The sequence below is a fragment of the Cyprinodon tularosa genome, unplaced genomic scaffold (genome assembly GCF_016077235.1).
Source record: "Cyprinodon tularosa strain WSP-4 unplaced genomic scaffold, ASM1607723v1 ctg362, whole genome shotgun sequence".
NCBI lineage: Eukaryota > Metazoa > Chordata > Actinopteri > Cyprinodontiformes > Cyprinodontidae > Cyprinodon > Cyprinodon tularosa.
In genome coordinates this window covers 1,271,608-1,295,548 of record NW_024039077.1, presented here as the reverse complement: position 1 = coordinate 1,295,548, position 23,941 = coordinate 1,271,608, and the positions used below count along the sequence as shown (strand labels likewise).

The 23,941-nt window shown below is 38.6% G+C and overlaps 1 protein-coding gene across 1 annotated transcript; it reads right to left on the bottom strand.

Annotated features, from left to right (window-relative positions):
• Positions 1 to 5,788: 5,788 nt before the first annotated feature.
• lig4 (ligase IV, DNA, ATP-dependent) lies at positions 5,789 to 14,001 on the bottom strand. Its single transcript, XM_038295924.1, has 3 exons — positions 13,878 to 14,001; positions 9,407 to 11,490; positions 5,789 to 7,287 (listed from the first exon to the last, which is right to left on the bottom strand). The coding sequence occupies exons 2-3, from the start codon at positions 11,470 to 11,472 to the stop codon at positions 6,627 to 6,629; spliced, it is 2,727 nt and encodes a 908-aa protein (XP_038151852.1). The 5' UTR covers positions 11,473 to 11,490; positions 13,878 to 14,001; the 3' UTR covers positions 5,789 to 6,626.
• Between the last annotated feature and the right edge of the window lie 9,940 nt (positions 14,002 to 23,941).

Below are 23,941 nucleotides of genomic sequence, written 5' to 3'. Positions count from 1 at the left end.
TTACAGCAACCTTAAAAGCTTTAGGTACATATCCCTGTAACAGAGATAGATTAATCACATCTAAAATGGAGGAGGAGATCAAAGGGAATACCTCCTTAAATAACCTGGTTGGAACTGGATCTAACATACAAGTTGAAGGCTTAGATGAAGACAATAATTTTGCTAATTCAGAAAGTTCAACTGGATCAAAGCAGTCTAAACCCGGTTCAGATTCCATGACTACCTCAGGTACAATCACGGATAGAGGAGTGCTTATGATCTTATTTTTAATAAGATCAATCTTATTTATAAAGAATCCCATAAAATCATTGCTGCTAAGAGCAGGTGGAATGGACGGTTCAACAGAGCTATGGCTCTGGGTGAGTTTGGCAACTGTATTAAAAAGAAATCTAGGATTATTCTTATTCTCCTCTATTAATGAGGAGAAGTATGCTGCTCTTGCTTTACAAAGGGTCCTCTTATACAGCAGTAAACCATTTTTCCAGACTAGGAAGGAATCTCGCAGGCCTGTGGAGCGATATTTTCTCTCCAGTTTCCTAGCATTTTGCTTCAAAGTACGCAGCTCTGCATTAAACCAAGGAGCAAGCTTTCTATTTTTAACGGTTTTCATTTTCAAAGGAGCTGCGTTGTCTAAGGCAATACACAGAGAACTAGCAACCCCATCAACAAAATCATCAACCTGTGAAGGGGAATAAGTTTAGCTTTTGCACTCTGCAGCACTGTTCAGCGACACAGAGGAGAGAGAAAGTGAAGCAGATTCTTTAAAATTTATAACTGCACTATCTGATAAAGATCTACTACAATTGAACCTTCTTTTGGGGGAGGAGAACTCTGTTAAAGTAATCCTGAAGGTTATTAGAAAGTGGTCAGAGAGGACAGGGTTGTGAGGAAATACTGTTATTTCTTCACATTCTATGCCGTATATCAGCACAAGATCCAAAGTATGAAGATGATAATGCGTGGGACTATTCACACTCTGAACAAAGCCAATAGTGTCTAAGATAGCATTAAAGGCTGCTCTTAAGCTATCGCCTTCAATGTCAGCATGGATGTTAAAATCTCCCACTATGATGACCCTGTCAGTATTTAATACCAAATCAGAAAGGAACTCTGAAAACTCATCTAAAAATTCAGAGTAAGGACCTGGTGGACGATACAAAGTTACAAAAAGAAGAGGTTTTCTTGCCTTGAAATTTGGATCAGGGAAATTAAGGGTTAAATGTTCAAAAGAGTTGTAGGTATTAATTGTTTTGGGAGTAATCAGTAAGTCAGACTGGAAGATTGTTGCTACTCCTCCTCCTCGCCCAGAACTTCTGGGTATGTGAAAATTTAAATAGCTTGAAGGAGTTGCCTCATTTATGCTCACATAATCCTCTTGCTGCAGCCAGGTTTCTGTAAGGCAAAACAAGTCAATGTGATTATCACAAATCAAGTCATTAACTAGTAGACTTTTAGAGGAAAGCGATCTTATGTTAAACAGACCACATTTAATTGTTTTAACTTTTTCCCCAATTGGAGTTATTTTGATTTTAATTAGATTATCATGATTTACTCCTTTGGGAATCTTTGCTAATTTATTAGATTTTGGTCGTGGGCAAGACACTGTCTGGATGGAGTAAAGAGTGGGTAACAGTAGAGAAGCTGCAGAGATGTGTGTTAAACTACAACTCTGCTTCCTGGTCTGCATCCTGGGTGGTCAGGGTTTTGGAGGACTAATAAATGTGGCCAGATTCCTAGAAAGAAGAGCTGCACCATCCAAAGTGGGATGGATGCCGTCTCTCCGAATCAGACCAGGCTTTCCCCAAAAGGATTGCCAATTATTAATGTAGCCCACGTTGTTTTCAGGACACCACCTAGACAACCAGCGGTTGAATGACGACATGCGGCTAAACAAAACGACATGCGGCTAAACTTAAAGAGCTCCTGTGTGTCGCTGAATGTGTGCATTGATGACTGCCAGACATCTTCTGCCTTCATTTATCTGTTTACTACAGTCTGTTGAAATCATGTTAATGTGGATTTAAACACATTTCATTTAGTGGAAAAAATTGCAGAGAGGAATAGAAATAAAAAAGTCTACCGTAATCAACCAAAAATTTTCATGACCCCGATGCAGTACCTCTGTGGACCCCCTAGGGGTCACGGACCCCCTGTTGAAGACCTCCATTAGAAATGATGATGAGCATTAAAACCCTGTGTACAATCATTTAAATATAGGAAAAAATACAATACTGCATCTCTTCACCTAGTAGATAAAAAATATTTCAACATAAAAATGCTTAATAAATGCATTCAATTAAAACTTATTATGTATTTTTGCCAGATTATTATTGAAGTTTATACTAATAACATAAAATATATACTTTTTTTGTATTTTAATGTTTTATAAACCATTAAAAAAATAAAAAGAAATACATACATACATACACACACACACACATATATATATATATTATTTTTTTTTTTTTTAAGACAATCTGCTCCGTGCTAATTCCAGATAGGGATACCATTTAAAGGGACTTTAACCCTTTTAAGCCAAGTGTATCATATTTGATACATTAGTTTTTGAGACTTCTGCATCATCAGTGTGATGTTTATGTTGTTGAAACACTGACTTAAATATTCAGACACATGTAGTGAACAGAAAATGTAATAAAGATTATACAAAATTGCCTTATGTATCACATTTGATGCACAAAAAAAGACCTAATTTAACTTACATTTTACAGAAAGTTCACTGACATTTTAATTTTGAGAAAATTGAATGTTCTTTCAATTATTTCATGGTTCAGGCTTTAAAGGGTTAAACTATAGAAGGGTATATGAATGAACATTTTAACTGCACTGGAAATTGAAAATTCTGTTTTCCAAGGATATTTGAATGCACCATTCCCTACACCACTAGCTTTTAAGGCCATTACTGTGACAAGCCACAGCTAGACTAATGATGACATACAGTGTATGCAATAATAAATACCAAATAGATATTTCTTTAATGCTTTACAGCCGAGTAAAATTTAAGATTTAATATTTGAGGACAACCTGTGCTTTTTCGAGCGTCCCTCTTTCCGTTTTATTTTGAAGGTCTCGCCTCTTAATATCCGGTTTTCTCTCCGCAATCTCGCGAACCTGACGAAGCTTATCCAACTCTGACGTTATGCGCGCGCTCAGCAGTCGCTTCATCCGTCGTTCAAGGGCGCATCAAGCCAGAGCGACTGCGCTAAAATGTTCACACAAAGAGGTGAGTTTAAACTTAATAATGTGATCCACCCTTCAGATCCACAGGGGAGAAAGTTAAGAAGAAGAAAGAAGGTGACATAAAACCAGGCGCGTGCAAAAACAAAGAAAAATGTTTTATTTTGTAATGTAGCAGCAGCAGATGGAGGCTGCCTTATCACCAGCTGATTACTAAATGTAAGAACCTGAAATTATGCAAAAGAAAATCACTCAAAACTCAAAGTTTTAGAGAAATCTAGGGGGGGCGTAAATCTTTTCCATGATCATTACTTACCTACTTGTGTCAATAAACCTTCTGCATAAAATTCATATTTACAAGCACTAATATCTACATAAATTGATTCTTTAATACCTTTTTATTAAAATAGCTATTTATCTATGATTTCACTAAAGACTCCTAGATGACTTGCAGAGACACATCATTTTCTCTTTACCCCATAGAACACAAAATCTAGTTCTGAAAAGAGCAGGAGTTCTGTACTTATCTTAGTATATTGATGTGTATAATTAACCACAAAAAATTTCAATGTTTTGAATATTCTCCTTGAGAGTATTACTGCTGCCACCATCTGTATTAGAGGGGAAAATGATAGGGGTGGCCCCCCATCTAGCTCAGCCCCTGCGTCTCTGCAAAGATGCAAATCCTCTGGATCTGCTCCATGGTAGTTCTTTCAGAGGACCAACAGTTGGGCTTATCAAGGCTTCACCCTTGCAACACTATGCAGGAATAAGCACTGGTTGAGTACCTCTAATTAAAGGCTGTCACTCAAAACGCTCACTCTGAATCACCTAGAAATAGTCCAGAGTGGGCGATGGATTACAGAGTGCTTACTGGGCCACATATTTCATAAGCACCAAATATTTCCCTCAAACTTTTAAGCTTCTTTTGATCCAAAGTATATATAATAGAATTTAAAATCCTCCTTCTCACATATAAAGCCTTAAATGGCCAAGCTCCATCTTATATCAGAGATATGATTGCTTGTTATGTTCCTAACAGAGAACTTCACTTTCAATCTGAAGGTTTACTAGTGGTTCCTAGAATTTGTTAGACTTAAAACTTTCCTTTTTGATAACGCTTATAGTTAGGGTGACTCAGGTTATCCTGAGCTATCTCTATAGCTATGCTGCTATAGGCTTAGACTGCTGGAGGACATAGGGACCCCTTTTTCTTCATTCTGCTTCATTATATCTCTATTCTCCCAATCTGCAGAATCTATTATTTCAATCTCTAACGCTATGCTCTCTTTGCTTTTTCTCATAGTAGCTTCGCCTCATCTGTTCCTGTTTGGCTGTGACTCCATCCTGGGGAGAAATATCAGCTGTGCTGCTGCCATCAAAATCTTTACTTGTACTGGAGATCAGCATGTTTTTCCAGTGTAGTCCTGTTTCTCTGACTTGCTGGAAGTTCTCTCTTCATCATCTGACATGGGAGCTGGTTCGGAGCTCGTCTGCCTGGCTGTGTGTTTCCTGGACGGGGCCGCCTTTTGCATCTTTGCTTCTGTCTCCTTGAATCCCAATCGGCCTCAGCAGATGGCCGCTCACATCGATTCTGCTGGAGGTTTCTTCCTGTTAGAAGGGAATTTATCCTCTCCCCTGTCGCTACAAGCATGCTTAGTGTGAGGGATTGCTGAAGAGTCAATGAAATCAACTGGTTTTCCTTGGATAGAAAACTTTGAATCAATTTGACTGTATGATCTGGTGAACTGTAAAGTGCCTTGAGATGACATGTGTTGTGGATTTGGGCTATAGAAATAAACTGAATTGAAAGTGCTTAAATACATCTAAACTGTAGGAATGTTACATTTCCAGTGATTCTAAGAAAACACGTACCTCACTTTGGAAATGTATTCATGCGGCATTTCCACACAGCAGTCCTCGGGGTCCTCACAGGCAGCTTTCCTGCACCCAAGAGGCCATGCAGATGAAGGTTAGAACATATAACTCAGTCCCAAGATATGCTGGTGACATTTATGGAGAAACAAACCTCCATCAGGTGTGGCCCCCCCCCCAAAAGCTGAGCTGGTGGTCGGGGGCCTCTTCTTGTCAGCTCAAGAGTGCGCTGGAGGGCCCAGGCAAAAGCCAGTAACAGAGGGTAGATAAAGAAGGGAGAACTAGAAACAGATGGACTGAGCATGTCTTGGTTTAGTTTGGAAAAAAAAAAAATCAGTTCCAGAACGAAATCATTTACATGATAAAACTTAAGCTGGGATTTTTGGGCTATAAGGAAGTGAATCAAGCACAGCATATCAGCACAGATAACTCATGTTCTAAAGCATGGTGGTGGAGGAGTAATGACTTGGGCTTGTTTGGTAAAATAGGAACTAATGCAATGATCTCCACCTGTCCAAAATGGTTCAAATAATCCAGCTTTCCCACAGCATCATAGATCCTCCACCATGCATGACAGATTGTTTTTGCACCAAAACCTAAAGCTAAAAACTCCCATAAAAAAGAAAAAAAGAGCCTCCTTTAGCCTTTGGTTCTTCTTCGGCAGAAAACGTTATACCAAATGTCAGGAAGTGGACCATGTGGGTAAGAAACTTTGTTAGATTTTTAACTCCTGGAATTTATTTTAAATTGATGAAGCTTGAGGAAAATTATTTAATGAAAACATTTCATAACCTGTTGACAATCATGGCTCAGTACATTTTGCTTTCTCAATTTAATAGAACAAACAAATAATAAAAATACAAAATCATAATTTAGAGTAATGACATCCAGGTAAAGGGTTGAAGTCTCGGCTGTTTTTCCTTCCTGTGGATAAAAAGTGAATGTTTAGCTTATTAGACTAAACAAATGTGCTGCCAATCAAAAAGCCTGCCGAAAGAAAAAATACATATTGCTAACAAACCATTGTATTCAGAGAATATGACAAAATAAACATGATTCTACGGCAAACTAAATCATGCAAACATTTGCTAAATATAGAAACGCTGGTAAGCATTTCTCATACCCTAACAAACTCATTCCACATTTTTATTTGAAATTTAAATCATCGGTGCATCTTGTTACAGGGGTGTAAAATGAAGGAAGCAATACGATGACAGGAACGCTCTGTAGAGTTAATTCCCACAGCATGATGCTGCCACCACTGTGTTACCCCAATTAACTAGGGATCAACTTCCATATTTATTTAGTAAAAGATATAGATTTTACTTTACACAAAAAAAAACATTAAAATGCTTCTTAGAGAAAAATCGTGTCAATAATTCTGAAAAAATAGACAATACCATCTCCCTTTCTGTATCATTAAAAACCACAAATTTAAATGTTTTAAATTAAAACCCTGAGAAGCAAATTTACAGATCAATTTAATATTCTACATTTATTTGTATTAAAATAAGAAATAATTTAAAATACCAGCTGAAATGTAAACTGGTTTAACCTCACACTAAGTAATCAGCATCACTCATCAGATAACCTGCTTTGATAGAGTCCGTCACCCAGGAATCTTTTACGATCTTAAACTTATTCCTAAAGCAGCGTCTCAGAGTCCTCAGATCCAGAATTCTGGTCTCGTTCTCAACAACCACGTATGAAACGCCTTCCTCCAACGTCTGCACCACCGTCCCTCCGTGGTACCGAACCTCCAGCGCCCTGATGTCCAGACCGGTAGCCGCTACGGCGCTTTCTGGATCTCCGATGTTGGCAAACACGTCTAAGTAAATGGTGAACGGTCTGAACATGCTGGTGGGGAGGTCCTCCCAGCCGTAGCGCTCCTCCACCTGCGCCGGATTGACAGCCTGCACCGCGCTGATCCTGCCGAACACCTCCCGCAGCTGCTGCTCGTCCGTGTCCACGAAGTAGCTGTCGCCGTGGCTGTCGTACTCCTTGGCGAAATGTTCCCGGGTGGAGGGAGACATGTGGATCATGTGGCGGGGTTGCCATGGCACCACTTCCTTCTGGTCCAGGCACTCCAGCAGCCAGGAGGCCCAAACCACGTCGTGCTGGTTCGATGAAATCAGGTTCTTCACGCGCATGTTCTCCACCCCAGCGATCACGCAGTAGGTGTCCCGCCCTGGGTTCTGAACCACGATACCTCCACACCTGACAGGAGGGCAACAGCATGAATGATAAACTTATGATGCATGTAAACAATATGTGTATGTGATTTGGAGTAAGTGAAAACATGTTTTCCTCCTGCAGAGGAGGGAGGAGACTTTTTGATGTTTGCATTCCTATTCCCTCCCTTTCCATGGAAACACCAGGGAATAACAGAAGATAAGGATATAAAAATGATCTAATTTCATTAATGATTGCATTTAACTGAATTATCTGAAACCCTTGTTCAATCTTTGGCTCTGATCCTGGTTTGATTCAGCCAACTAATGAAAAATGAGACATCAAGGCACCGGATTAAACCAAAACAACTGTTAGGGACATTCTGCTGAAAAATGTTACATTATAAAGGTTTTGCTTTTTTTTTATAGTAGACCATAGAAAATTACTTCAAAAACGGTTTGAAGTTTTCTTCATGTTCAGAGTTCTTAGTTTTAACTTTAATCTTTAAACACATTATTTAAATAATATAAAGGATCCAGTAAGAAGGAAGGAAGGAAGGAAGGAAGGAAGGAAGGAAGGAAGGAAGGAAGGAAGGAAGGAAGGAAGGAAGGAAGGAAGGAAGGAAGGAAGGAAGGAAGGAAGGAAGGAAGGTTTAGCGTTCACCTTAAAGGGATAGTTCGGTATTTTTGACATGAATCTGTATGGCATCCCCATCACCAGTGTCATGCAATCACACTGACTTACCCCTGGCAGCGTCCTGTGAGCAGAGTTCTCGTCCAGTTTTGGTCAAGCCGAAAGTAGTCCGGCAGGTTTGCTAGAGCCAGCGAAATAAAACGTTTCTCTTCCCAAAACATTATGTGTTCAAAAGAGCGATATTTTTGCATCCCAAAAACGTTGTAGTGGAAAAAGTCACACGTCGTTATCACTTGGTCCTATTTTCTCTCTGTTCGTATCAGTGCGCGCCGTCATTCAGACAGCGAGCTCAACAACAGCCAGATGCATGTCTCCCTCCGCCCAGCTAGGAGCTAGGCGGAGGGAGACATGCATCTGGCTGTTGTCAGGTTAGTAGGCCCTAGCTGTCTGAATGACGGCGCGCACTGATACGAACAGAGAGAAAATAGGACCAAGTGATAACGACGTGTGACTTTTTCCACTACAACGTTTTTGGGATGCAAAAATATCACTCTTTTGAACACATAATGTTTTGGGAAGAGAAACGTTTTATTTCGCTGGGTCTAGCAAACCTGCCAGACTACTTTCGGCTTGACCAAAACTGGACGAGAACTCTGCTCACAGGACGCTGCCAGGGGTAAGTCAGTGTGATTGCATGACACTGGTGATGGGGATGCCATACAGATTCATGTCAAAAATACCGAACTATCCCTTTAACTTAATACGTAATAAGCATGTTTATTAGAAAGGAAGGAAGGAAAGGAAGGAAGGAAGGAAGGAAGGAAGGAAGGAAGGAAGGAAGGAAGGAAGGAAGGAAGGAAGGAAGGAAGGAAGGAAGGAAGGAAGGAAGGAAGGAAGGAAGGATCAGCATTCACCTTAACTTCATACGTAATAAGCATATGTTTATTGGGAGGGAGGGAGGGAGGGAGGGAGGGAGGGAGGGAGGGAGGAAGGAAGGAAGGAAGGAAGGAAGGAAGGAAGGAAGGAAGGAAGGAAGGAAGGAAGGAAGGAAGGAAGGAAGGAAGGAAGGAAGGAAGGAAGGAAGGAAGGAAGGAAGGAAGGAAGCGGAATCCAATAAAAGCAAGTAAGCAGAATAAGGAGTCCAGGAAAGGAAGAAAGGGAGGAAGGAGGGATAGAAGGAAGAAAGGTTGGACACAAAAATGATGGACAGAATGTAGAAAAAAGGAACACATGGAGCAGAAGAAGAGAAAGGAAGGTGGAGACTGACATTACTTTCCCTACTGGATGGCATAGGAACCATTTTATTTGGTTAGTTGTTGGAGCAGGAACCAAATGTCCTCCCATGAGGTCACCCTAGACGCAGAGTGGGAACAAAACGGTGCCTAATGAACAGCCCCTTTTCATACCCAGTGGTGAAGAAGGAATAGCCATAACCGTTATCCCTATTGTCTGCATTTCTCCTCATTTCTACAAAACAAAGCAACATCATCAGATCAGTCTAAACAGGAAGTACTATAATATGTGCCGTTACCTGGCCACGCCCTTCTCAAGCTCGGACTTTGGGTGATCCTCAGTGCCGTTCAGGATGCAGAACTCCACATCCTCAAACATATCCGTCTCCTTGGAAACCCCAGACAGGTCCTGGGGCCTAAAGTGATCGACGACGCCGATCACCTTCTTAGGTTTGACGGGCAGCTTCCTCTTCTTCTTCTGCGGTTCGCTGTCGTCGTCAATGCGGAGGTGGCGCGAAGCCAGCTTTCCCGATGCCTTGCCGCGAAACTGATCCAGCTCTGCCAGGGTCATGCACTGGTGCCACTCTTTGTCCTCGCGGATCTTTTCGATTCTGGGGAAGCGCAGAGTGCAATTGGTCTTGTACATGTCGCTGCCGACGATCTCGGCCGCTTTGACCTGGATGATGACCGAGTTGCAGGGTTCGATGTAGACTTCTGGTTTCTCTGCTCCGCAGAGGATGGATGCTGGCGGGTCGTTCTTCCGGTAGACTTTCCAGTGCTTCGCCAGCTTTAACCCCAGGTCATACAACTCTTTCATAGTGTAACCTGAGCCAATGCGGCAGAAGGAGTGGAAGACCGATGGTTTCTCACCAGGCTTTGGCGCTTCGGCCACAGCGCATAGAAAGTGGGACATCATCCCTCCTCGTCTTCCTTTCCCCCAGTAACCGCCGACAATCAGCAAGTCCAGCTCATCCATCAAGCCATCCATGTATTCCGGCTTTATCTTTAGCCAGCCCTCGCCTCGTTTATCAGGTTTATAGATGGAAAGAGGGTCCTTCACCATGATCCCTTCCTCCCTCTTATCGATAGCGTCATTGAGAGCACCAACCACCTCTTGCATGGTTCTGACTTCTGTCTTCGGCACCACGTGTATCCGCCCCTTGACAGGCGTGAAAATGGTCTGAAGGGTGTCATAGCGCTTCTTTAGGGGTTCTTTGCCGAGCTTTTGGTTATTGACCAGCAACACGTCAAACACACAGAAGCACGTCTGCAGCTCGGAGTCGTCCACCAGTCTCTTAATGTCAAATTTGCTCCCTTTCTGCATGAAGGTCTCTGCCACCGGGTTGTACGCCATCATCTCGCCGTCCAGGATGCAGTTGACGATGTTGCTTTTAAAGACGTTGTGGATGTAAGGAGTGAGCGACCCCTCGAGCGGCGATCCTCCAAACTGCTGCGTGTACTCGAAAGCGTTCCGGCTGAAGTACTTGTACACGTCCCCGTCCTTGTGCAGCTGGATCCGCTCGCCGTCAAGCTTTGTCTCGAGGAAAAAGGGGCTGTTTCCCATCTGCTTCTCTACGTTGCGGATGTTAGCCACCGCCGCCAGCATGGGCTTGAAAGCAGAGAAGAGTTCTATCGAGACGTCGCTTAAAGACACAGAGGGGTCATGCAGCTGTTGGCACACTTTCTTTAAGTCGGTGTTGACGTTGTAGAGCTCCGCGGCGTCCGGGTGGAAGACCTGGAGCACGGTTTCTTTGCTAACTCCGAGCTTCATGTCCTTCAGAATCATTCTAATGAGCCACTTTTGCTCCAGAGCAGAGCTTTGAGTGATAAGATGCAGAAGGCTCTTTTTCACCAGATCCTTCTGCTTGCTGGCATTATTGATGGCCACCGAGTCTAGAAAGTCATTGACCTCTTTGATACTGAGGTTTCCTTGGCTGGTACATCGTTTCTTTAGCACAAAGTACGCCATGCCAGCAAAGTCCCCAGCCTCTCCTTGGGATGTGGTCGGAGCGCGGTAGTTCAGCAGCTTACTGGCATCGGGGCCATTCTTTGGGAGTCCTAAAACATCAATATAGAGCTTAGCCAGCATGCTCTCTTTGATGCCGTAAGCCATTCTCTCTCGTTCAAACGGGGGCACAATAAGGCGCATAGCAGGGTAGAAGGAGTCTGTCGTTTTTGGGTCGTCCTTGTGGAGTGCAGCATGAAATTCCCGCCATGATTTAATGAAATCCCCAAGGATCTTGGATTTATCTGGACGGAGTTTGGACTTCTGGATTTTCTCTAAAGTTGTGCAGAGGTGGAGGAAAGGTACCTGAGCAGCAACACTCGGCTCAGCGGCAGCATCACTTTTAGAAGTTCCTTCCATGATCAGATGTATAACAGACTGCAAGGATAAAGAATTATTTTCAGGGTCTCCACACCTTGGTTCACATCAAATTCAAGGACTTTTCAGGATGAAAAGAGCCTTGATGAGGCTCTTTAGCAAATGTATTGCAAAAGGGTTGATTTCTCATAACCTCAACTGCTGAATAAATGTGAATAAATGGTAAACATGTCCAAACAAGTCTACACATCCTAAATGTATAAAATGATGAACTTCAACTAAACTAAACACATTAGCACACTTCTAATAATTGGCCTCAAAACCTCATCTAGATTTTTTAAACAAGTTGTTTTTAAACAAGTTACAGTCCACAGAAAAAAAAAAAAAAACTCATAGGATATCTTCCCAAATTTGACACAAGCCTCGGTGGGGCTTAGGTTGGAAGCATTTAAAATACCAAACACACAAAGTAAACAATGTGGAAATCACCAGATATGTACACGCAAACAACAACATTTAAAGACTATCAAAGGAGGGTGTCTTTTATGTTTGTTTTCAAAAACTTTCTAGGGCCTTTAAATTATTATTTAATTCACAGACTTGCAAGGAATTCAAGGTCGGTTGGAATCCTGTATTTTATTCTAGTTTGTCCTGTTTATTAATAGCTAAAAAAAATTATTTGGCCAAAATATATATCAATATATTTCTGTCTATACGACATAATTTCCGTCTTGATATGAATAAAATAAAAGCATTGAAAAGACTGCCAAGAATACCCACGCAGATGCCTTTACAAACTTCTGACAATTACTTTGCCATGTTTATAAAATATCTCCAATAAAACGTTGAGAAAATATTTGTTTCAAATAGAAAAAAAAAAGTTTAGACCACATAGAACACTCATTCATTGACAAATGTTACGATAGTAGACTGTGAAAGGTATTGAAATATTGCAAATATCATGCCACTGTTATTGAATAAAATTATATATATATATATATATATATATATATATATATATATATATATATATATATATATATATATATATATATATATTTTTTTTTTTTTTTTTTTTTTTTAATGGCACTAGTGGCTTGTTTTTATAGATAGTAGGCTAAGAGGAAATTGGGTAAGAGAGAGGTGGAGAGACATACGGTAAAGGACCAAACGTCGGATTCGAACCCGGGTCGGCCACATCCAGGACTAAGGCCTCCGTTCATGGGTTGTGTGCGCTAACCACTGCCTAAAATTATATATTTTTTAAACTGATATTGAATCATTGTCCACGCAAAGTCTACACTAAAGGGATAATTTAGAAAAATAAATGTGTTAATCAGAGAAACATTTAATCTGTAGGTAAAAGTACCAACAAGTATTTTATTTTTATTTTGCTGGTGAGAGATCTCAGTCTGATTAAAGGGGTTTAGAGACTCGCTTATAAAAGAAGTGGTTCTGAGAATCTGATAAATCACATCCAAATGATTTAAAGACAATTTTAAATCAGAGAGAAATAAATATTAAATAGTTTTAGTGCTAAAGTTTATGCCTCTTAAGGCCATCAGCCCTTGTAAAACCAGCTTGATACGAACCACTTTGCCCCATCGGTTTAAACAATTAATTGAATTAATGGTGATTAATCAATTATTGAAATAATCACAATCAATTTAGTAATCGATTAATAGTTAACTGCTGTGTAGAGACTCTAAAATGTGTCTTCAGCTGACAGAGCGGCCCACTTAGGGCAGGTATTATAGCAAAATTGTAAAAAAAAAAAATAAATAAATAAAATAAATAAACATTTTGCATTTAAGATAAAAAAAAAAGCTTTTTCAGAAAAAGTCTTCTTTTTGGAAAATTTGCAATCTGATTATTAATTAAAAATATTATCTACAGATGAATCAGTTTGCAAAGTAATCGTTAGCTGCAGTCCTAGTTTTGACAGAGTTCAAGTTTAAATCTAGAGCACTTTAGCTAAAACTGTTTAAAGGTTAATGCTGAATTATGTGTTCACAGCAGCAAAAGGTTCTATTAAAATTGTAAAATGTTCTCTAACACTGTTTTCTTAAGCATGTTGCTACGAACAAAGGAAAGGTTTTAGAACATGTCCAGTGCTGATTTCTTTAGACATGTTCAAACATGTCAACATTAACCTCTGATTCAACAACACCAAGAAAGAAAAAAATGATACTTTAGATGGAAGTTCTAACTGCCACCAACATGTCTACCTATACGCACCTTTATTATATTAACTTATATTTACGCGCTAAAATATTTACTCTTTGTTACTGTTGTTTGATTTTCACAAATCAAAACTGACAAAAAATAATTCAAATTAAGTCAAATATGTGAACATTTAATGTAATTTCCCTGCGGCCCTCCTCAAACCTACGTCACACATTTATATTAGCAATACTAATATACAGATAAATGATTAAAAGTATTACCGTGTTGGTATGTTTACTTCAATGAGGATCCAATCTGCTGCATTTGTATGACTTCCTGGAGTACGCGGACAAAGTGGCCCCCTGGAAATGAGACGTGATCCTTTGTTCCGTTATTAGATTTTGCCGTCGTCTTTTCTTAAACTCCCCCAACCAAAACAAATGACATAGAAAAAAATATTTTAATATATTTTAAAGCAAATGTTATGACATATTTATAAACAAATGTTTAATAATAGATAAATATTAAACGCACCGTTGTTATTTTAAGGTAGACCACCAGGGGGCAGCTGAGAGACAATGAGTGTGACTTTGCAAACAGGTTGTTCACAGTTCAGTTAAAAAATAGACACAAAGGTGGTTCTCCTCACTATCATTCTAGTGTAATAAAGTCCAAGTTACAATGAATCTGCACATACTTGTTTATGGCCCATTTTCATAATTCAATAAGGATTTTCTTATGCAATTTTGTTTCCTATTGTCATGTTTAAGGCTTTTGAGCAAGGCCTACTGGCATTACATTTAAAAAATAATAATTTAAGGATATTTTTCAAAACTTTAACTGCTTGCTTTAACTTTTCACTTAATTAAAATGCATATTGGTTTTATTAAGGTTGTTAGGTCTTGCTCGGGAGACACTTAAGTGCATATTTATTTGGGAAAGTAATTTTAGGAATGCAACTAAGTGACACCTTGAGCAATAAAGTATTTAGGGAGGACCAAGAAACTGATGCTTGTTTGTTTTTTTTGTTTGTTTGTTTGTTTCTGTCAACAACAGAATCATATTTGGAATGCAATTTTCTTTGATTTGCCCATTTTTTTATATAATTTTTTGAAGGGTCAGAAGAGGCCAAATCTGAAGACACTCTTCGAATTTTGTGGATTTTAACTTAAAAATCTGCTTTCCAAACCAATTTCCTAATAAATATTGTTTTTGTTACAAGTATTCCAAAAAAAGTAAAAAATAAAAAAACAACAAATGACTAGACAATTATGTTTTTCCAGGATGGAGCATTACACTTTTTAATGTCAGACTTTGCAAATACATGCAAAAGTTTTTTTTTTTTTTCAAATAATATGATTAATAATTTTTTTTAAAGAAATTAGCTGTGTGAAAAGAAAATGATTTAATGCACCATCCTCTAAGAGGAAATTAAATTTGTTATTAAATTTGCCCAAAGCAAAACTTTGTTGACTTCTGTGTGCTACCACTAGGGGGCGACGTTTCACCGTGCAGGAGGCGCCTGGCAGCAGTGCACCTTGAGTCACACGTAGCCAGAGTTGTTTACTTTCCTGCTGCAGCTGCAGTGGAGGACCCTGGGATATGTGTGGGTAGGGGAAAGCTCTGTTTGGAGCTACTCACCCATTCCAGCAGTGAACCTGCTGTGTTTTGACAAGACAAACAATCAGAGAACTGAAAGCAAAGCTGCAAAACATGGATGGCATTTCAGTGTCCTGTGATGTGCATGCACCTGCACACAAAGAAAGAAGAGTGCAGGGTGAATAAAAACACTAAAATAAAATAAAAAGGTAAAGTGCCAGTCATGCACTAGGCAGGGGGAGTTACATAAGCCCTGCTGGATAAGGTGCTGCACTGCAACTCTGGAGCGACCTACAAGACAGTAAACAACTGACGTCACTGCTTCCGTGGCATGCATCAGCTCGCTGGAAATGAGTAGAGGGAGGAGGATATTTGAAGTGTGCTGAGAGGAGCTCAGACCAACAGTTGGTGCAGAGACAAGCGTAAACACTTCCTGTCCCCTTGCTGGGTGATGATACATCACTCAGCATGTTCATCCAACTGCTGCTTATTGATTATTTACTATAGCTGGGAGTTTTCCAACAGAATAACAGCAAAATACTGCAGCTTTAATACACACAGTGCCTCCCAAATTAAACTTTTCCACTTCTTATCCTTAAAGCAAACAATTTGAACTTGTTCAGCTGTGTTTATATAAAATAAAATACAATTGATAGAACTTTAAAAGGGAAAGGAAACAGCTCCACTGTTTTCACTATTTTATCTTAGAAGTGTGGCATGCTTTTGATGGAAACTAACCCCTTCAGGGAGGTGTGGAAGCTCTGCTACATTTTTAGTTCAGAACAGAGCCAGAATATTTTTATAAGGGTGGCCAGGCAATAACCAATAAGGGATGTAACGATATCGAAATCTCACGGTACGATACAATTTTGATATTGACCTCACGGTACAATATTTATTGCGATATTGTGGAAAAGGTGACGGTACTTTTAAATGGCTCACAATAGTGTTGTGATGATAATAGCAAAAAAATAGACATTTTTTCTGATTTTGCCAGTTAACAGGCAATTTATTGTTGTATTTATGGATCATTACAACATAAAACGCTGATCACATAGTGCTCTTAAAGTGAAAGTTGTAGTCAGGAACATCAATATTCTGTTGATTCTTCTGTGCAATGTTCAATTTAAGAAGCAACCAGAACTATTGTAAACAATAGGGAATTCCCTTTAAGTGCAAACATATATCAAGTTAAGTCAGGTTTAAATGTGCAAGGCAAGTAAAAGCAGCCTTTTAAAACTGGTATTTAGGAACATAACTTAAACTTAAATAAATTAGTCAGTCAAAAAGCCTTTAATAAAACACTGACCTATCGCAGTTAACTGTGGCAGTGCTTGCATATAGTCCATTGTCTGTCCACCACCTTCTCTCCTTTTGCATTTTTTGACACGGCGAAACCCAAATGTTTCCACACATCTGACTTAAAAGCTGCAGAGGCTGGCACAATCTCAACTTCGGAGGTTGTTGTTTTCATCCTTACAATTATCTCTGTCGGCAATGCTAGCTTGCTTTGAGCTTGTGTGGACAGCGTGCAATCCGCGTGCAAAGGATCATTGTCTATGTAGTTAACAATGATTTGTTCCGCGGGACTGTGTTTAATCCTATTGTTTTTTGACGGACACCTGTCCTTTAATTATTGTAACCCAACCCTTACGATATCCAGACACATTTACAACCGCGATAGCGCGATAATGTCAATATCGTTACATCCCTAATAACCAGTGTGCACTGAAGGGGGTAGCTGAAAGGGGATAGGTGCCAGAAAATTAGGGTCAATCTATACTGATCCAACAGGAACATGAACAACCACAACATCCATATTTTCCAAATAAAGACAAACTATACTTTCCTACAGCCTTTGCTAACAAATAGACGAATATATTTAAACATCCATCTAGAAAAAAGGTATAGTGGATAAAATTTTTTCAGGTTTGAGTTCTGGGTCGAACATCTTTTCCATTGTCATTACTTACCTACTTTTATCAATAATCATTCTGCATAAAATTGATATTTACAAGTCCTAATATCTACAGAAATTGTTTATTTACTAAGTTTTTATTAGAATAGTTGTCTATGACTTAACTGAAGACTGCTTTGCATTTTCTCTTTAACCCATATAACACAAAATCTAGTTCTAAAAAAGAGCATGAATTCTGTACTTATCATCTTTAATGTTAGTATATTAATGTGCATAATTAACCACAGTGTTTTTGTTGTCAAGTAATTGCTAATCCATGAAAAATTAAAATGTTTTGAATATTGAGAGTTTTACTGCTGCCACTGTCAGTATTATAGGGAAAAAATGGTAGAGGTGGGCCAATGATTGGGTAAGGGTGGCCATGGCCACCCCTGGCCCCCCCTCTAGCTCCACCCCTGGTGCAGAAGCAACATTAACAAATTCTTATATTTCAGAAAAGCTCCCATCAAAAAGCTCAAATCATGAACAATAATTAATTCTAAGTATATAACATTATTCCTGAACAAATGTTGAATATATATATTTTATCAAACAAAGATAAAGGGTTTCAATGATTCATTAGTTTCACTTCAGGACATCAATGACAACGTGTGCAATGCAGGTTCACCAGGAGCTGTTGTTCCACCTGATATGGGTGCTTCACAAAAAGCATGCCTTTTCTCACAGCAAAGGCGGCTTTAACTGATACACACCGCAGGGCGTAAGAGGATGCACTTTCAGTACACTTTGTTCCTAACACAAGCAGTCCCTAATGTGCATTCCCAGTGGTAGTTTAGTTAACAGAATGGGGAAAGAGAAAAAAAAAGCCTCTACTGATCTACCGCTGCCTCAAGGCAATGACTGAACTCCTCAGCAAATATTCACATTCAGTTTTCAGAAGAGACACGGACAAGGCAATCCGGTCCATCTGATTTACACTGTACAGTAATTTGCGAGGCTTTTCACCCCAACGCTAAAATGTAATGACTAAAATTAGAGCAGCCTCTTACAGCACTGCCTGTCTGCTTAGCATCTGTCTGGACGTCTCCCTTATTTAGTCTCGGTTATAAGTCGCAGTGTCCTAACAGCTCTCCCACTCACTGTCTCTCAGAAGTTAGGAAATGCCTTTCAAGTAAAAGCCCTGTCCAGACAGACAGCTGAGTTGTGTAGTCCTCCTCGGTTACATCATGTGGTGTAAAAGCAGTGAAGTTGAAAGGTGACACTGTTAGTTGACTGCTATATGGGGTACATAAGAGATGCATTTAAAAATTTTGCAGAATGTTTAAATATGTAATGTTGCTACAAATGTGTTAATCCAGGTATAAAATAGCAAAATCACCCACCTAGAATTTTAGACCCATTTTACTTAATAATGCGTTTATGGATATAGTTTACTGTTAATGCACCTGATAGTATATTTTTATTCAGTAGGTAACCTTTCCATCTGCCCATCATCAACTAGAACAACTATAGTAGGTGTGCTGCTATAGGATTAGGCTTCCGGAGAACCTATTGTAATATCTGCACTTATACACTGGAAAAATTATATAGAAATAAGTAAAAATTTCTTAAATTTACTCCTTTTACCCTTTATTTTAGTAGGTAAATGAGATAGTTTGCCAATGGAAGGAGTATTTTTACTCTTAAAATAAGATAATTAGATCATATGCACTTGAAATAAGAGAATTAAATTGTTTTCTCTTATTTTAAATGTAAATTGTCTTGTTCCATTGGCAAGATGTCTCTTTTACCTCCTCAATCCAAGAACAAATGCACTTATTTTAAGAAAAAATGACATATCTAGATTTCGATTTTTTTCAGTGTAGCTGCTGTTATTGAAGGCAAGGCAAGGCAAATTTATTTGTATAGCACAATTCAGTACAAAGACAATGCAAAATGCTTTACATGATTAAAATATAGGAAAATAAAACAGAATCAAAGCAAGTAGGAAAAAATAAAAAGAAAAAGAAAAAAATATTGAGTTTTCTATCTGTTTTCCCTCTCTAGATCACCCGTTATTTCAGTGATTAACCCTGACACGTCAATTTAAATCAAGGATTAATTGCTTTTTTGATGTTTTTTATTTTTCATTTTTGGCGCATGCAAGCTCAGAATGAAGAATTGCTGCAAAGTTATAAACACGATGAGATCAGAAATCTTATCAATCCAATTTGAATCTACATTATTGTATCTTAAGGATCACATAAGGATTATGTTATTGACTTCTGTCTTTGCAATCACATTTATTTGACTATATATTACCGTAAACACATTTGAGCTGTTTGTTTTCTAAAGTGCCTTGATATATAATTTGCTGTGAGTGACTGCAGAATAAATAACTTTTTTTTTTACAAAGTTAATCTGTCTAGATAAAAAAGAATGATCAGGAATGCCACACTTACAGTCATTCTCAATGAAAATTGATTTAGAGGCTAAAGAACAAAATCTTCTTGAGTTTAATTCAGTTTATTTGATAAAACTCAAAGTTGCTACTAAAAAAAACTACATGTGATCCTTCAACTCAGTGAACTTATTGCCACCTTCAAGCAAAGCTAACTGTGTTGTAAACAAATGCTGGGTTCAGCTTGTATTTTTTTGTACCCAGATTGACGTATGAACAGCGTGTCGCATTGGCCTTTAAATGCGAAACAAATAATTGACGTCAATCATGGATGCAACTACAACATCTCAAAGTGCATGTGTGTTTGTAAATACCTTTGAAGGGCTTGAAACATTGTGTTTGGTGTAGCCTAAGGTTGTGCAGTGCTGTTGTTATTTTAAAAAATATATAAAAAGGTTTTATTTCTCATTACCAGATCCCTAAAAACTTAATTTGCTTTGATCAATCCATGCTAAGGTTATAGTTTAATTTGGGTTTTGTTGGATAAGTTAGTGTCCTTTATGTGGCGTTAATGCACTTTGCTTTTTAATTTGAAGTAGTGATAAGTAATAATTCTTTATTTCAGATTAAGGTATTTTAAAGTTAGAGCATGATGTGACACGACACTGTGTTGTTCACCTGACTGTTGTTTACCAAACAAACCGGCCTTCCGTGCGTGCACGTCCATGTGAATAGCTGGCTTATCCCCTCCCTTCCCAAAGACAGCAGCGTAGTTTAGGAGATACTTCACTCCATGTTCTCCTCTTAAAGGTGATGCCTTTTTGTTGTGTATTCATCCATTGCAAATAAAGATAATAGGCAAATAGAAAAGCGAGGTAATAATTGTTACACATCTTGTTTTGGTCTACAGACAGTTTCTAAAGTATTGCTCCTTAAAATTGAAGAAACTTGAGTGATGTCTTAGCGGTAATTCTTTGCAATATTTGTCTCCCTGTTGATAGATTGACTTAATAGGTAACAGGAAATATTCTCTCACATAGTTCCCTAAAGGTGTCATCCCTCTGGCTTTCTTTAATGCACATCGCTTCTGACAAAGAAACAACATGGAAGTGAATCAGAAGTCGTAACATATATAAATGTCCCCTTTTAATTTAGTTAGATTATTAGTCGCAGGGGTTACAAAGGTCCTTAAAGTGCTTGTAGTCTACTGCTGGTTTTTATCCAAAATCTTGGTGATGATATATATTGCACCCTATGAAACTTTATGCAATCAGCAGCTCTACTTAAAGTTATAAAGCTGCACTAAACAACATTAAATAAAACAAATTGGGCTTAACTTGGGGAAGCTTAATGTTTTATCCGACACGCCACCCTTGCAGAACATGTTGATATCAATTTAAAAGCATCTTGTTTACATCCTGTTATATTTCAGGAAGGAATCTCCTATCAGCATGTTTAATGTTCATACAGGAGCTATCAATAAATCAACTTGTTTATTGCCTTCTATTGCAGCCACGTGTTGTTTTCTTATGGCCTTGCATTTCTGATGCTAATCTAATATGCTTGGCAGTGACTACCAACAAAGAGGTTATATCAACTACAGTCTTAGAATTTTGTAAACAAGCATTTCACAAGCATATCACTTTACTTGGATTTATCACTTTACTTGGATTTATCACTTTACTTGGATTTATCACTTTACTTGGATTTATCACTTTACTTGGATTTTCACTTTATTTGGATTTCGTTTTTACATATGCATAGATATACGTACAAATATATATACAGAAGAGCTATATGTGTATATATTTTATCTGTTTTTATTCTTATTTTTTTTTATCTTTATTATGTTGTATAGTTGGCTGTGTGTATATATTATATAAAACTGTAACTGGAGCGTGTAACAAAAGTAATTTCCCTCTGGGATCATTAAAGTATTTCTGATTCTGATTCTGATTTGGTGGCAGCCTGTCGGCATGTCTTTGGCTTGCCTTTCAGTGTATGGATGTTTGCTTTTGCATGTTTAAAAAAAAAGGACAGGAGAATACATGCACCTCTCTATGTAATGCAAAAAGGCAAATTATTCGAACTATTATTCTAGTCACCTTTACATGCAAACACTGCCTGCACCTGCACAGCAAGGCAAAATCAATAACACTTTAAGCAATGTAATGTAATAATAAAGTTATGGCACTGAAAAGCCACATTAAGAGAAGCACAAAAGATTTTTCTAACCAAAGCCCTTTAGATGTCACCCGGAATGTCAATGAAGCTGTTTAATCTCAATATAAACTCACTTGTCCTGTTGCAAAAGAGAACAAGCAGCTGAGAGGCCCGAGGCAACTCTGGAGGAAATGCTGAGATCTAAAGCTCAGTTATGAGAAGCTGTTGGCAATTATTAGCTATGCATTTCACTCAACTGGTGTCACTGTTGAGATCTAGGCTGGTGAAGACTCTCATTCATCCAGGTCATAGTCATTCCAAAAATATAAAAAAAAGAAAATAAAAAACAATCAATTGGAATTTGTTTCCAAGTTTGAAGACGTTTCGCTTCCCATCCAGGAAGATTTTACAATTCAAAATGCCAGGAGTAGCGTTGAGTTTGAGGTTTTAGAGTTCCAAAATGCAGATATAGCATATTTTAGGAAAGGATAACTAAAAAAAAACATATAGAAAAACTGAAGAGGGAGCAGGGAAAGGGGGCAGGCAGAGTGATGGAAGGAGTCGGAAAAGAACAGTGAAAATAGGGAGCTTATTTACTAAAGGAAGGGTAGAGAATGACATTGAATCCAGTTTAACTGAATCACTTGATTTAACTAAATCAGGGAACCGCTGTAGAAGGGAGGTGAGGAAAGTGATTAATGTAGAAATTACAAAAGAAGCTCAGATAAACATGAAGGAGAGCAAAACAAACAGCAGGGAAAAAGCTAAATGGCACAATGAGAACAGAAGTATAAGTAAAAAAAATTAACATAACGGAAAAAACTCATGATACATGACAAATGACACCTGACAATTATATCTTAAATATTTAGAACACAAGCAAGGATGAAAACCAGCATGCAAACAGCAGCCTTGGTGCCAAAGTGACAGGAAGCTATCCAGAAGTCAAGAGCCATGTGGACATAGCAAGCACGTGGAAGAAAATAATCTGATGAGACCAAAATATACATGTTATGCGACAAAATCATCCTAGAAACACCATCCCTGCTGTGAAACCATGCTGTCAGGAAGCTGTCTTATCAACAGGGGCCAAGAAGATGGTCAGGTTTTATGGCAAGGAGTATGGAGGTAAATAAAGTGCCATACTGGAGGAAAAAAAAAAACCACATAAAACATGAAAGATTCAGCAAATTACTTAAGATTGGCTCAGTTGTTCAGCCTCCGGGGGGGGTCAATTACCCTAAACACACAACCAGAGCTACATTTAGAAAGATCCAGACAAAGTTTAGATCAAAATCCAACTGAAAACCTGTTGTAAGAATTAAAAAACAGATGTATCTCCATCAAATATAAAGCTAAGATACAAAGAAAAATGTGAAAAGTTGATAAATGCATCACTCCAGACTTTCAGATGTAATTGCAATGAAAGGAAGCTCCACACAGTGGTAATAAAATATTCATTTCCTAAACGTAAATTATTTAAATCCTACTTCTTAATAAACATTTATTTTTCTGCATATATGGAATCATCTTTATTCTTGGAGAATTAAAAAACCTGTGTTAACCTTTGCATTTTGCTAACAAAGTATTTGCATTCGCACTTTCCCCCATGCATGATAGAGGAACGCGGGAAGATTTATAGTTTGCATCCGTATTCCAGCTTTTGTAAAAACAACTTTAAGGTCAAAGGAAAACCATGGATGCATCGGCGCAAAACAAAAACTATTCATAAATAGCCTCGTGGTCTTATTATTCTGTGTTTGGACTGCATGGAAAAGTAGTCCTGACCTTCACAGTAACTATTGCCATAAATCACTATTTATCCACATGATCTGCAGTATCCACTCCTTTTGAGGTTTGAAATCCTCCACATAGCTCCACAGCTCTCTCTATCAGGGATAAAAACAAGTTGCAACACCCCGTTCGGAAGCTGACGGCAAAACAGCATGCTAGTTTCTTTTTTCCCGTTACACCTGCAGGTGCACGTTATGTCGTTGTGTAAGCGTGTGACCTGATATGAAAGGTCACACTCTGTTTACCGTCACCCTGCCATTCATACTAGATAACCACATGCTTGTTTATTGCTTGAACAACTTCTTGTCACGCCACGCATTGTAAATTTAAGGGGACTCTTTCTTATTTATTCAGTGTTTTTTTTCTAACCCCTTTTTTTTATGTCTGATTTGTTTTGGGCTCCATCTCTTTCAAAAAGCTGGATTTGACTGCTGCATCTTTGCGTGCCGGCGCCCTCGATTAAGCCCCTTCGACTGTGTATCTCTGCCTTG